General features: G+C 44.7%; 1 protein-coding gene across 4 annotated transcripts in view; it reads left to right on the top strand.

The window, feature by feature from the left end:
• pax3b (paired box 3b) overlaps positions 1-9,274 on the top strand; it is a 46,735-nt gene extending 37,461 nt beyond the window's left edge. For 2 of the 4 annotated variants that reach the window (XM_038272091.1, XM_038272089.1), the window contains exons 8-9: positions 3,767-4,046; positions 9,099-9,274. In XM_038272091.1, coding sequence (XP_038128019.1) covers positions 3,767-4,046; positions 9,099-9,133 — 315 coding nt within the window. In that variant the 3' untranslated portion in view covers positions 9,134-9,274. Of the gene's footprint in view, positions 1-3,766; positions 4,052-9,098 lie in introns of all 4 variants that reach the window. The other 2 variants (XM_038272092.1, XM_038272090.1) reach the window with 1 other exon arrangement.
• Positions 9,275-14,442: the final 5,168 nt, after the last annotated feature.

The following is a 14,442-nucleotide window of genomic DNA, read 5'->3' as shown; positions in this document are numbered from 1 at the left end:
AGTGCTGGTTCCTCGTCTTTCCACGGCTCCTCGTGCTCGTTTTCCCTGATGTCTCCTTGGTTCTGGTTTGTTTTACATTTTTGAGTTGGATTTTTGGATTTCTGCCTCAGTTACCTTTAAACATTGAACATTAAAACTACAAGAACTCACCTCTGGCTCTGCATTTGGGTCCTAAAACCTCCACTCAACCTGACAGGGAGAGTATATATGGCAGACTGAACAAAGACAGGATTAGTGAGCCGATCTGGAGCAGATGTGAACAGAGGATTCTAGAAGGGGCAACAAAGAAAAGCCTAAGAACTCAAATATATCCAGAAAACAACAAAATAGCAATAAAACCAGAAGATAAAGAAAACATCAAAGAAATCGATCAAAAACTAATACATTTGCAGGGAGTTAATGAATTTAGTGTTAATCAGTGAAAAAATAAAAATAATAATTTTCGTTGCCATCACTGAATCTGGGAGCGGCCATTTTTGCCCAAATATAGTAGCCCCTCCCTCCTGCCATCTTCCAGCAGTGACGTCACGGTGCGGTAAGCCTAGCGCCATTCTCCCCGCTTTACAAGCTAAATCAATGGGAACTACTAGACACATCTGCAATCAACAACAATTATTGAAGATTTCCAGAGGACTTCACCATTGAAATTCACCAGAGCTATAGTGAAACTGACAATGCCCACGTGCATGGCAGCTGGATGCTGGAATACATCGGGTAAAAGTGAAAAAAAGAGTTATTCCACCTTTCTGATTCCTGATCCTCCACGGACGGGTTGGTCGTTGGATCGCCAACTTGAAGAGGGAGGATTTGCCATCGAACTTCTGGCCAGAGAAAAAACCCGTAATATGTAGCCAACATTTGGAAGAAGAATGTTTTCAAGATGACTTGGATAATAGCGCGTTGTGACAAACACCAGATACAGCACTGGGACTTGATCAACAGCCGATACCGCACCGTGACGTCACTAACCAGTAGGTGGCAGTAGTGCTCTTTGACAAACATGGATGCCTCCAGTAAAGCACATTCACATGAAAATTACTCTGAATTAAAAACACTGATCATTTATTGAACAGGATGGAATCATTTCAGATTTAAAGAACTTTCAGAAGTTTAAATTCTGAATATGAGCGACTTCTTCTTTAAATAAAATGAGATCCTGAACAACCAGACAGATATCTGATTTTAACGAAGCCCCATTCATATCTAAAAGCATCTGCAAAGTGTATTTTAGATCATAGAAAGTAGGTTTATCGGCCGGCCGATCAGGTGGACGATCAATCGGCCTCCATCACCTTAAATTTGGAAGATCGGCGAACGAATCCGATCTGATAAAGCAGATCTTCTCTACGTTGGTGAACATGTGAATATCCCTAACTGTCTGTGCTCTAAACTTTGATTTACATTTAGGTTTTTATTGTTTAGGTAATAGAGTTTCGTGTTTTTCAGGAGAAAAGTTTCTTTTATTTATAAAACAATCTGGATGGGCCAGAAATCAGTGCGCCGCTTCTAGAGAGCGTCCATTTTTTCCCATCACTCTCCAATCTTGACCTGAAGACTGAATTTAAATCAGCTCATTTGTTTCATTTGATTTTTGTGTTTTTTAACTAATATAACTATATAAATAAGGTAAAACATAATAATTATATTGACTATTTGGGGGAGTCATGGAAAGCCACAGAAACTGCTCGGTCATGTCCTACTTTTAAAGGTCAGCTGACCAGTTTTTCACTTCGATGAAGGGGGGAAGTCATCCAGGTCAGTCCGCCGCCATTTTTACCGTCAATAATCACACCAGAAGTTGGTCCTGGAAACAGAGTCATATAAAATCCACTGACCTCTGGATTTGGTATCTCATCCGCCATTGTTAGCATTAAGGCTATGCTACGTTCAGACCACAAAAACGCGCGTTCTGCTTCGTTTTTGATGCTTGTACAAGTTTAGTTCTGATGCACGACTGAAGCATCTTTGCTGCTCTAGCTGCGCGTTGGAAAAATTGGGTCTATCCTTCCACCTCTTCCTGCACGCAGTCTCTGAATAAACACATTTATTGAGCAGCGTGACATTAGCAGTAGATCGTAAAAGCCTAAATAACTTAGCATAGAGTCAGATTTCCTCGCTAATCCTCCCCTAGGTAAAGTCCTTTCTGCTCCTGTCTCTATACTGATAACATGATTGGTTGTAAACAACCGGAGGAGAGCAAAGAGCGGTGATGAATTTCTCTTCCATTGTTGAAGAATTCCCGGGTTTTCTCTGTCTTTCCCTCCTGTCTGAAAACACAGCAACGTAACATGGCGGAGCTTCTCTCTGATTGGTTAATGTGGCGCGTCCAGCAGCAAAAGTTAAAGTCGTAGGAAAGTCATATTTAAATGTCAAATCATTCTGGCTTAAACATGTAAATAAATGTACTCTTTATCAGACCATATTGTCCCAAAATGTAGAAAATTTAAATTTTTTAGAAAATCCTGCCTCAACATTTGTGTTATCTTCTGCAGGCCAGTTAGTTCTACGTCAGCCTGAAAACCTAAATTCAGCCAATCATATATCAACGGTCATCTGTCAATCAAATGTTTTCGGTCATAGCATCTTGATTCATATGTCGCAGCTAATATACGCAACGGTTGAAATCAGAATCCTTTCCTTTCCCATTGAGTTGCGTCCCAGTGTTCACGGGGATGGACGTCTGTGTCTTCGGCAGGCGTAGAGCTAACAGAACTGGCAGCGTTGCGAGGCAAGGGCTCAAACATGTACGGCTGGAAGCCTTCTACACCAAACCAAGCTTCTGCCGCCCTGGCGTCCTCTTCCACAACATCTTCGTCCCCGCTTTCCTCCTCTAAATAAAAAATGGATGACGGAGGAGACTCATCCACGACCTCCGACACTAAACTCTCCTCCTCTTGCATGTTTCCTCTGTCCATAGCGTTCCTTGACAGCGTCGTTTCTAAGTCAGAGTCTGATTTATCTTTTATATCCTGTAAATTTATATTCAGGCGACGGCGGCGCTGCAGTAACAAACACTCCGAGTCCAGAACATGATTTACATTCAAATAAGAATAATAATACTGCTTCTTTAAGGTGCCTGAAATCTACCAAAGCTGTTCTAAGGGTATAATGCTGCTCCTGCCGGTCGATCGTCTCGTTCAGTTTCTCATATTAAAGCCAAACCCTGGTTTTAAGTTTACAAGGTTTTGGTTTCAGAGCAGAAAACGTTCCTCCATCAACATGGACTCGCCTCCCCAGCAGGGAAATGATTTAAGCAGGACCATGTGTGTGTGTGGATGTGGAGCGACGTGTCGGCGTGTAGCTGCTTCTCATTAGGTCAGCCTGGAGGCCTTTGCTCCGTCAGGACAAGGTGGGAGATTTTACATTTGGAGCAGCAGGTTGGGTCCCAGTCCCCCCAGTAACGGCCCGGCCAGCAGCTTAATGAGGGACAGGTAGATCCGATAAGCCGCGCTGGATGTCGGCCTGTTTGAAGCGGCTGACCTCCGGCTGTTTTCCGTCCTTCGTGGGCCAAGGACCGTTCCCCTAAATCTGATTATCTCAGGCTAATAAAGACCAGGTCAGGAGCTGAAGGGTTCCTCCAGATCTGCTGTGGTTCAGCCCGGCTCACGCAGACACGCCTCTCCTTTGCTTTATCTCTGCCGGCGCATCGAGCTCCCAGATCATCCCTGGAGCCGCGTCAACATTTCCACAAGAAGTGGATCAGAGACAAATAGTTTAATCGCTCCTCCGTCATCCTGACACCTTCTGATCTTCCTCTCCCATCCAGGTGATGGGTCTGCTGAACCCAGGCGGCGTGCCGCACCAGCCCCAAAGCGACTACGCCATCTCCCCTCTGACCGGGGGCCTGGAGTCGCCCGCCGCCATGGCCGCCAGCTGCAGCCAGCGAATGGACCACATCAAAGGCCTGGAGGGTCTCTCCAGCGTCCCGTCCATGTCGGCGCTGCCCTCGCTGCCCAGCTCCCAGTCCTACTGCACCCCGTCCTACAGCTCAGCGGGCTACAGCGTGGACCACGTGGTGTCCTACCAGTACGGCCAGTACGGACAAAGTAAGGTCAATAATCACCCCCCCTTTTTCCAACTGCCTCCATCTGTTTGCATCCAGGAAAGAAGCTAGCTAGCTAGCTAGCTTTCATTATACATACCAGTGGCCAGTTGCTACCTATAAATCCAAGATAGACATATACCAAAAAACAATCAAACGTTTACTAAGTTATTACAGCCGTATATTTATATGAATACCAAAACAAAAACATTATAAAAACATAATTTCATGTCCAGGTTTAGTTTTTGTCCATAAATCTCGTCCTTCTGAGGCTGTGAAGGTAAATCTGTGTTTTGGTCCAATATTGTGTCACAAACCTAAAAAAAATAATGGAATAGTTTAATAATGGAGAAGCTATTAATCAGCTTTATATTTTTTTTTAAATGTATAAAAACGATTTAATTTCTAAGAATGTGTTTATTTAAGAACAACTATGCAAATTAACAAAGATCTAGAAAAAGTACACTAGATTCTATTATTTTCCATGTGAATCCCAGATTGTTTATTCTTCTATGGCTTTTCTAAAAAGTGCTTTAAATCAGTCCTAGCTGTCTTTATCCATGCTGGATCAGGTCCTGACATTTGAATCAATCTGACTGGATGATCTGGTTGAACTGTAAAGTGCCTTGAGATGACATGTGCTGTGAATTTGGCGCTATATAAAAAAACTGAATTGAAATAGGAGGCAGGGAAGCAGAATAAAGCCTTAGCCTCGTTGCATGCAGTTAGCCTAGCCTTGGAGCTAAACCAGGTCCTGGAAAAAGACGGTTCTTGCTGCATTTCTCTCTCTCTCTTTCTCTCCAATGCGTATCCAAGTCCCTCGCTCGACCTGTCAATCATCCGTGAAACGTCTGCCTCCTATCACTCTGTATTTCCTAGGATGGAAATACGTCACCAATCTGACGAATAATGGAATAATGCTCATTAAATATTAATTTATTTATTATTTATCTTGCACATCTAAAAAAAATGTACATACATTTTTTAATATTTTAAATGTTAATTTAAAATTAAATTATAAAAAAAAATTAAAAGCATTTTTATGTCTTAATCAGGGTCATTGGGTGGGTGGGCGACGTCCTAGCGGCACATGTAGGATACATAAAACAAAGATCAAAGTGAGGGTTAACCTGAGCCGCCACTCAGGTTAACACCCCGCTCCGCCCCGCCCCACCCTGCCCCGCCCAGCACGTCTTTAGGAAAGTCTCCTTCTACGAAAATAAAAAAACAAACTTTGACAGATTTTAAACTGCTGAGAATGACACAGTTTTAAGTTTTTAATCCAGTTTACCGATCCCTGGCTTCATTTCTAATGCTTCTATGAGTTTAGTTCTGATGCACGGTGGAAATGTGGGTCCGATGCGCGTTGGGTTTACCATCAAAGAGTAAACCCAAGATTACCATCCTGCCTTCAAAGATTATTTCTCTGTGGGAGCCGCTCAGACCCCCACATACCGGCGCTGCGCTGTCACTGGGAATCCCATTCAACAGCAGCCTCAGGCCGGTCGCCTCTTTGCAGTTTTCTGCTACTTTTCGCGGCAGCTGGAAGTAGATGTTAGCGTTTTTCACGTATGTAATCTAAACTGCATGCAGCAGGATATTAACGTTGAACATATGTCTACATTTTAGGTTAATTTAGGCGTTAATAAACTGTTTCAGAGGAGTGATCGTAGCGCTCAGCATCAGCAGTGCTGCGTCTGACTCCCTGCCAGCTCCCAGTTTAGCTTCTCTCATTGGTTCATGGGGCGTGTCCAGCAGCTAAAGTTCAATTCTTCAAACTCCAGCAGCTGCTGATTCTGAAGTGCCTCAGATGCTAATGAGGCTCTGCTCCTGCTGCTTAAAACGCGCTGCAGGACCTTTTGCTGCGCCTTGATGGCCGTCAACCATTAACATAGCTGGTAAACCAGCTGCTTCTGCTCATTGCGGCCTAAACGTAGCATAAGGCAGATATTTTTTTCTTTCTCTTCCTCCATTAAAAAAATATATAATGATAACAGATTTTACACAAGTCTGAATTTAAACCAAAGTAAACCCTTGGTCTGGTATACTGAATTCTGATTGGCTGCAGCGTCTCTTTATATTGTTGCAGGCCACCGATGATCCATTGCTCTCCTGTATTGACCGTGGTACTAAAGAAATAAAGCTCTTTATCCAGAATAAATGGACTTTGCAACCAATTCACGTCTCGACTTGTTTCTTAACTTCTGATAAAGGACGCCTCGTCTATGTTGTCGCTTATAAAACCTTTATTAATAAATCAGACAAAATTATAGCATGAGAAAGAACAACAATGGAGGTGAAGTTCGTAAGACTGACGGTGTTCAGAGAGAATCTAAAGTCAGAGCATCTGATTCCGATGCAGAGTAACCAGTTTGCTCTGAGGTCAGAGGTCGTTCAACAAACTGCTGATTCTATTCAGTTTATTTCTATAGCTCCAATTCCCATCATGTCATCTCAGGTCACTTTCCAGTTCACCAGATCATCCAGTCAGATTGATTCAAAGTTTTCTATCTAAGGAAAACCAGCTGATTGCATCGACTCATTGACTCTTCAGCAATCCCTCACACTAAGCATGCTTGTAGCGACAGTGGAGAGGAAAAACTCCCTTTGAACAGGAAGAAACCTCCAGCAGAACCAGGCTCAGTGTGAGCGGCCATCTGCTGAGGCCCACTGGGGTTCAAGGAGACAGAAGCAGACATAGAAAAAGAAGCATAGATACAAAAGGCAACTGTCAACCAGCTCCACAGGCGGCCCCGTCCAGGAAACACACAGCCAGGCAGACGAGCTCCGAGCCAGCTCCCATGTCAGAGGATGAAGAGAGCACATCCAGTTAGTCACAGTCAGAGAAACAGGACTACACTGGAAAACAGGCCAAGCTCCAACATCTAGAAACAAAGGTATTGATGGCAGCAGCACAGCTGATATTTCTCTCCAGGATGGAGTCACAGCCAAACAGGAACAGACCAGATGAAGCTACTATGAGAAAAAGCAGAGAGAGCAGAACGTTAGAGATTGAACTAACAGATTCTGCAGAGTGGGAGAATAGAGATAGAATGAAGCAGAATGATGAAAAAGGGGTCCCTATGTCCTCCAGCAGTCTAAGCCTATAGCAGCAGAACTATAGAGATAGCTCAGGATAACCTGAGCCACTCTAACTAGAAGCTTTATCAAAGAGGAAAGTTTTAAGCCTAGCCTTAAAAGTAGACAGGGTGTCTGCCTCACGGACTAAAACTGATGAAGCGTTTCTTCAGACCAGTGGGCGTCAGATTAATGTTAGCTAAAGGACCCTGAAAATGATGAAGCAGAGGAGAAGGTGACGACGGGCCTTTTCGTCCGGCGTCCGCCGCTCGTTAGATGCGGCCCGTCGGCTAAGCTCAAGTGTTGGGGTTAATTGTGCAGAGCGGAAACTTCCCGCGCTGATACGGAGCTCCACGCTTAGTTACACGGAGCAGTCAGCTCCCATCAGGGTGAAACGCTGGAGGACAACGTCACAGCCTGATTACAGGGGAGGGTAACACCACTGACCCCATGGTAACCTCAACAGAGCCGGGCCTTCAAAGACGGCGGACTCCATCCGCCTCCACGCGGCTGCAGGTATCAGATGAATGTGGGAGTTAACATCCGAACAGCGACTGTCTGATGAAATCTCTCGGTCCGACGTCTGAAGGAGGAGGAGAGGGTGGCATGAAGGACACACTCCTCAGCAGCGTGACAAGGCTGATGTGATTAATCAGGGCGACTGGATAGCGGCGTACGGCTTGAGGAGCGGGGGGGCAGATCCTAACAGCCTCTGGCAGGACGGCGATTGGAAACAGGTGCTGGACTGAGGTCAGCTGGGGAAGCAGCGCTGCTCGCGGAAACCAGCGTCTTTGGCAGACCTGGCCTTCCTGTCAGGGAGACATTTTCTTTTCTTCGTCTGTGAAGCTGTGATAAATTAGATTAGAGTCAGCCGTTGTTCTGTCAGCTGAGCATACTCCATCAGACCAGCATACTCCAACAGACCAGCATACTCCATCAGATCAGCAAACCTACAGTCAATATGCATGAACAAGACGTCAGATTTGCGTTTATCCCTTTCGTTTTACGAAAAATAGACTTTAAACTACCTCAACGGGCGTGTGTCCCTTTAGTATAAACACTTTAAGGTCAGATCGCCTTATGCTTCAAAAACACCATTAAGTAAGTAATTAAATTGTTGTTTTGTACATAACTAAAGGGATAAATGGGTATTGACTATGGGTATACTGGTCTGACTGGGTATGTTCATCTGACAGAACACCGGCTGGGTCAAATGAACTCTGTTAGCGTTAGCTCTTCCAACTGTTAGCGGTTTATTTATAGCAAAACCGTTTCTAAGGAAGAACCAGCTGATTGCATCCTGTCACTGACTTTGATGATGAGCAGGTTGATATTCGCTTGCTTTGTTTCCACGGTCCAAAATTAAACTTTTTGACTCACCGGCCAAATGGACCAGAAGACAAAATTACCAAATCTTTACTTCTGCTGCTATAGGCTTAGACTGCTGGAGGACATAGGGACCCCTTTTTCATCATTCTGCTTCATTCTATCTCTATTCTCCCACTCTGCAGAATCTGTTAGTTTAATCTCTAAATCCAAAAAGCTTTTTCAATTCAAAATGTCAGAAATAGCGTTGAGTTCCAGGTTTTAGACGGCAGCCCAAAAGACCTTGTTTTTGGTTAGAAAACATGCAAAACTGTAGAAAGCCTGGAACTCAACGCTATTTGTAATGTTTCAGATTTACACTCCTGGTATGAATGTAAAAATGGCAGCTCCCTGCCCCTGCAGTAGGGGGCGTCTCTTAGAGTCACCTTTACCCCATTCCTCTCTAAAATGAGACAAAGTGGAAAATGATGGAGAATGTTTGTAAACCCTTGTTAGCATCGTTTAGGTCTGGACTTTGACTAGGCCATTCCACCACATGAACTGAGCTCTGGCTGCATGTTTGCTTGTCACACTGATTTACGGCGTCCGTTTGTCTTTTTTATCATCTAATAGGAAATATTTTAACATCCATTCTGTCTGTTCCCCCCCACAGGTGCCCTTCCTTATCTGAGGCCTGAGATCACCTGATCAGCAGCAGGATGGGGAGGGGGGTGTAGAGCCACAGAAAAGCCTCGATGTTCGGACCAAAAACTGCTTCCTGTTACCAGGACACATTCCCAGGAGAGAGAGACTGGAAGAGGAGATCAAAGAACCACAGTGAAAGAGACAATCCCATTTCCTCCAGAGGAGACGACACGTTTCCTCCAGAGGAGACGATCCCTTTTCCTCCAGAGATGATCCGTTTCCTCCAGAGGAGACAATCCTGTTTCCTCCAGAGGAGACGATCCCATTTCCTCCAGAGGAGACGATCCTGTTTCCTCCAGAGATGATCCGTTTCCTCCAGAGGAGACAATCCTGTTTCCTCCAGAGGAGACGATCCCATTTCCTCCAGAGGAGACGATCCTGTTTCCTCCAGAGGAGACGATCCTGTTTCCTCCAGAGGAGGCGATCCCATTTCCTCCAGAGGAGACGATCCCGTTTCCTCCAGAGGAGACGATCCCGTTTCCTCCAGAGGAGACGATCCCATTTCCTCCAGAGGAGACGATCCCATTTCCTCCAGAGGAGACGATCCCGTTTCCTCCAGAGGAGAAGACACGTTTCCTCCAGAGGAGACGATGCCGTTTCCTCCAGAGGAGACGATCCCGTTTCCTTAAGAGGAGACAATCCCGTTTCCTCCAGAGGAGATGATCCGTTTCCTCCAGAGGAGACAATCCCGTTTCCTCCAGAGGAGACGATCCCGTTTCCTCCAGAGAATATGACACGTTTCCTCCGGAGGAGATGATCCGTTTCCTCCAGAGGAAATGATCCCGTTTCCTCCAGAGGAGATGATCCGTTTCCTCCAGAGGAAATGATCCCGTTTCCTCCAGAGGAAATGACCCCGTTTCCTCCAGAGGAGACGACACGTTTCCTCCAGAGGAGACGACACATTTCCTCCAGAGGAGACAACCCCGTTTCCTCCAGAGGAGACGACCCCGTTTCCTCCAGAGGAGACAATCCCGTTTCCTCCAGAGGAGACGACCCCGTTTCCTCCAGAGGAGACGACTTGTTTCCTCCAGAGGAGATGGTCCCGTTTCCTCCAGAGATTATCCTGTTTCCTCCAGAGGAGACGACCCCATTTCCTCCAGAGAAGACGACCCGTTTCCTCCAGAGGAGATGTTTTCCTCTGACGTCTCTCGGACGTCCACGCCCCACGGATGGAGAGAAAATTCCACAGAAAACAAACACTGATGAATCTGAGGCTTTTTTTTACTGTATCAGGCTATGATGTCACCTCCAGCTGTACGGGTGACCCCCCCACCCCCCCAGATCTCGGCCTTTTGTAGTTCTTCAGAGCAACTCAAAGGAGGTCAAAGGGCGACTTTAGAGGGAAAGTGACATTTGAGGGGGGGTCACAGTGTAAAAGAAAACCTTTATAGTCCCCGACCCCCCCCCCCCCCCCCCACCCCGAGAAAACGGGTCACAAGTCACGACTGAGGGACATTAGAGAAACAAGGCGGACCAGAAGTGCAATACAAGTCGTCTTAGAGCCAAACCAGGACAGAAGAAACACTTTGGACCAGAACCACCAAACTACGGCGCATCACTTCCTGTTGCTTTGATCTTTTTGTTTTGTTTAATCATACCATGGATTCTGGGTGTCAACTTTGAATTTGTTGAATTTTCCTTTAGTCCAAACAGCAACAGCGACCTCGGTCCAGGTAGCCGACCCCTCTGGGTTCCGGTTCTGCAGCCGTCAGAGAGAACTTAGAGATGTTAGTGGGATCGCAGCAGCAGAACCTCTTCATCTTCAAACATGGGGGGGGTGGCCATTCAAACAGGTGGTTTTTTTAAATATAAAGATCAAGAGGAATGCTCTGATCTTTACATTGGAGAAACCAAACAACAGATCGTCTCATTTATCGGCTCAAATGAATCAAATACGCTTTTTTTAAAAGGATTTTTACTATTTATTCGATCAGTTTTTGCCATGCAGAGAATATATCTACATAGAGCTGCTCCTACCAGGAAGCACCTAGCTTGACCGCGCTGCGCCTGCACCGTAAACAGATGGCTGTTTACGGTGCAGATGGCTGAAATGATTCCATCCTGTTCAATAAATGATCAGAGTTTTTAATTCAGAGTAATTTTCATGTGAATGTGCTTTACTGGAGGCATCCATGTTTGTCAAAGAACACTACTGCCACCTACTGGTTAGTGACATTGTCACGGTGCGGTATCGGCTGTTGATCAAGTCCCAGTGCTGTATCTGGTGTTTGTCACAACGCGCTATTATCCAAGTCATCTTGAAAACATTCTTCTTCCAAATGTTGGCTACATATTACGGGTTTTTTCTCTGGCCAGAAGTTCGATGGCAAATCCTCCCTCTTCAAGTTGGCGATCCAACGACCAACCCGTCCGTGGAGGATCAGGAATCAGAAAGGTGGAATAACTCTTTTTTTTCCACTTTTACCCGATGTATTCCAGCATCCAGCTGCCATGCACGTGGGCATTGTCAGTTTCACTATAGCTCTGGTGAATTTCAATGGTGAAGTCCTCTGGAAATCTTCAATAATTGTTGTTGATTGCAGATGTGTCTAGTAGTTCCCATTGATTTAGCTTGGAAAGCGGGGAGAATGGCGCTAGGCTTACCGCACCGTGACGTCACTGCTGGAAGATGGCAGGAGGGAGGGGCTACTATATCTGGGCAAAAATGGCCGCTCCCAGACTCGGTGATCGCCACAAACGTATTATTTTTCACTGATTAACGCTAAATTCATTAAAATCCCTGCGGAGTATTAGTTTTAGGTATAAATAATGATCCATTCAGTTTATTTCTATAGCTCCAATTAAAACACGTCATCTCATTGATTCCAATGTTTTCTATCTAAGGAAAACCAGCTGATTGCATCAACTCATTGACTCTTCAGCAATCCCTCACACTAAGCATGCTTGTAGCGACAGTGGAGAGGAAAAACTCCCTTTGAACAGGAAGAAACCTCCAGCAGAACCAGGCTCAGTGTGAGCGGCCATCTGCTGAGGCCCACTGGGGTTCAAGGAGACAGAAGCAGAGATAGAAAAAGAAGCATAGATACAAAAGGCAACTGTCAACCAGCTCCCATGTCAGAGGATGAAGAGAGCACATCCAGTTAGTTCTTTGCTGACCAGACTTTTTCCTTTAAAACCTGTTTGGATTAAAACCAAATGTCAATAAATTCAAAGTTGTCGCCATAAATTCTTGCTTTTATTACTGAAGTTGTTTAATTTTTTCCCTCTGTCCTTCAGGCCTGTGATCAGTGATCTGTTTCTGTACATCTGTTATTGTGTGTTTGGTTCTCCATGGTCTGCCGGAGGCGGGGCTAAAGGATAAAAAGAAAACTCCCAGAAGCCTCTTTGCTGTCAGTCAGCAGGCCACAGCAGCCTTTCATTCCCTTTTCTATATCTTTATTTTTTTGTATTACTGGACGAAGCGAAGTGACGTCATGTCATGTGTACAGGCGCATTATCCTTACTATTTATAATAAAAGAAAACCCAGAAACTGTTTTTGTTTTGCTCATTTTCTCGCCTAAAATGGGGCCCTTTGTGCCCCCCCCTCCCGCCACCAAAAATAGACTCCAGAATCAGCGGGTTTGACCCTGATGCAGAAATCCCCATCAGCGTTTATTAGCGACGCTAACAAACTAACTCTTGTTTAGCAGCGTCTCCGCACAGAGAACGGCCCTTAGAGCCAATAGAGCAAACAGCCGGGGCCCCTCGGCCCCACAGGGCCCCCTCTGTGTGCGTGTTTGTGCTCCGTACGCATTCATACATTACTGTTGTTTCAGTTCATGCAGCCTGAGGGTGTTGAGCCTAATTATAACATTCCTCTGATTAATGGTGTCTGCCGCTCTCTGGCCGGCCAGAGGGGCGGCGCCGTGCCGCACCGCGCCGAACGTCTCGCGCAGCAGAACCACACGCTTTATAAATAAAGTCTGTGTCAATAACGAGGCGGAGGATCACTCATAGTGTTGTCAGCTCCGTTTGCTGAGGCTGAGCCGTCCAGCCAAATGAGAGAACAGCCGGAGCTCAGATCTCCCAGCGCACTCGAACGCCTCTCAGGACTCACACACTGTTTGCTTTCTTAATCAGTGCGAACCATTAGAGATGAAGACAAATGGCACCTGCAGGGTCCTAAACTCAGACATTATTTTTATTAATGGACGCTCCGCTGCACTGAGAACCCCATTATTTCATTAATACCCCCCCCCCCCAGGTGGAGCCATTTTAATGACGTCTCAAACTGCCACATAGTGATAAATATTTTAGACAGAAATCCAAATTAAACAAACTTGGTTTTGCTTTTAATGATATTTTAATACCGATGTTTTTAAGCAATCACTCGCTCTGCTGCAGCGCTGAGCCGCTTCCTGCCGCAGCCTTTATTGACTCATTAGTCACAGTTTAGGTCCGCAGGCTTCATCTGAGACGAGAACAAACGCAGCTCCTCCAGCCATGGACCAACAGCTTCATCCACTGTTTTCCAGTAACGGAACGGTTTGAATCCAGGAAACTCCAGATTCTCTCTGACTGAAACTAACAAAGATCTGGGAGCATTTGGCTCCTTCCTCTCCTCCCTTCAGCTCACTGAGCAGCTTCCATGGAAAGATGGCGGCCATGTTTTATCTGTTATTCTGAGGAAAGAGTTCCCGCTACATCCTGTAGCCGTTCCTGTACAGCCCAAAGCATGACTGATCCTCTACCGTGAATAACAATGAGTTCTCTTCTTAGATTAAGGAAGAAAGTGGGAGGACAAAAAATACCCTGAAATTCTAAGTAAAGTTTAGAAAGAAGCTACAGTATAAATAAAAAAAGGACATTTTATAATTAGTGACATATTTTGATGAACTTTTTGACAGTTTAAATAATTTTTCATTGTTTTTCATATTTCAATAAAAGTTTAATACACATCTGTTGAGTTTTCAAACGTTTAGACAAAGTTTTACATTTAGTTTGATGATCTCTGACAGTTTTAAGGTTTATTTTAGATTTTTTTTACATTGATATTTTCTGGCTGTTTGTCACAAACTGCCTGAACCTTTCAAAAAAAAAAAAAACATCAGTTTTTCAGTGTTTGACTGTTTTCCTCTATTTTGACCTTTAATTGAAAGTTTAATCAGATTTTTTTAGATTTTTAAACATGGTTTACTTTTTTTTGAGAATTTAACATTTAGTTTGACAGTTTCTGACACTGTTTATCAGCTGTTTATATTTTATTGAGAGTTTATGACAACTTCTGTCAGTTTCTGACAAATTTCTTTCATTTTTTGACAGTTTGGACGATTTTTGACGTTTCTTCTTTACATCTTTTTAGAGATTTAGA

Source organism: Cyprinodon tularosa, unplaced genomic scaffold (genome assembly GCF_016077235.1).
Source record: "Cyprinodon tularosa strain WSP-4 unplaced genomic scaffold, ASM1607723v1 ctg817, whole genome shotgun sequence".
Classification (NCBI taxonomy): Eukaryota; Metazoa; Chordata; class Actinopteri; order Cyprinodontiformes; family Cyprinodontidae; genus Cyprinodon; species Cyprinodon tularosa.
The sequence above is the reverse complement of the archived record's forward strand: the minus strand, read 5'-3'. Positions and strand labels throughout refer to the sequence as shown.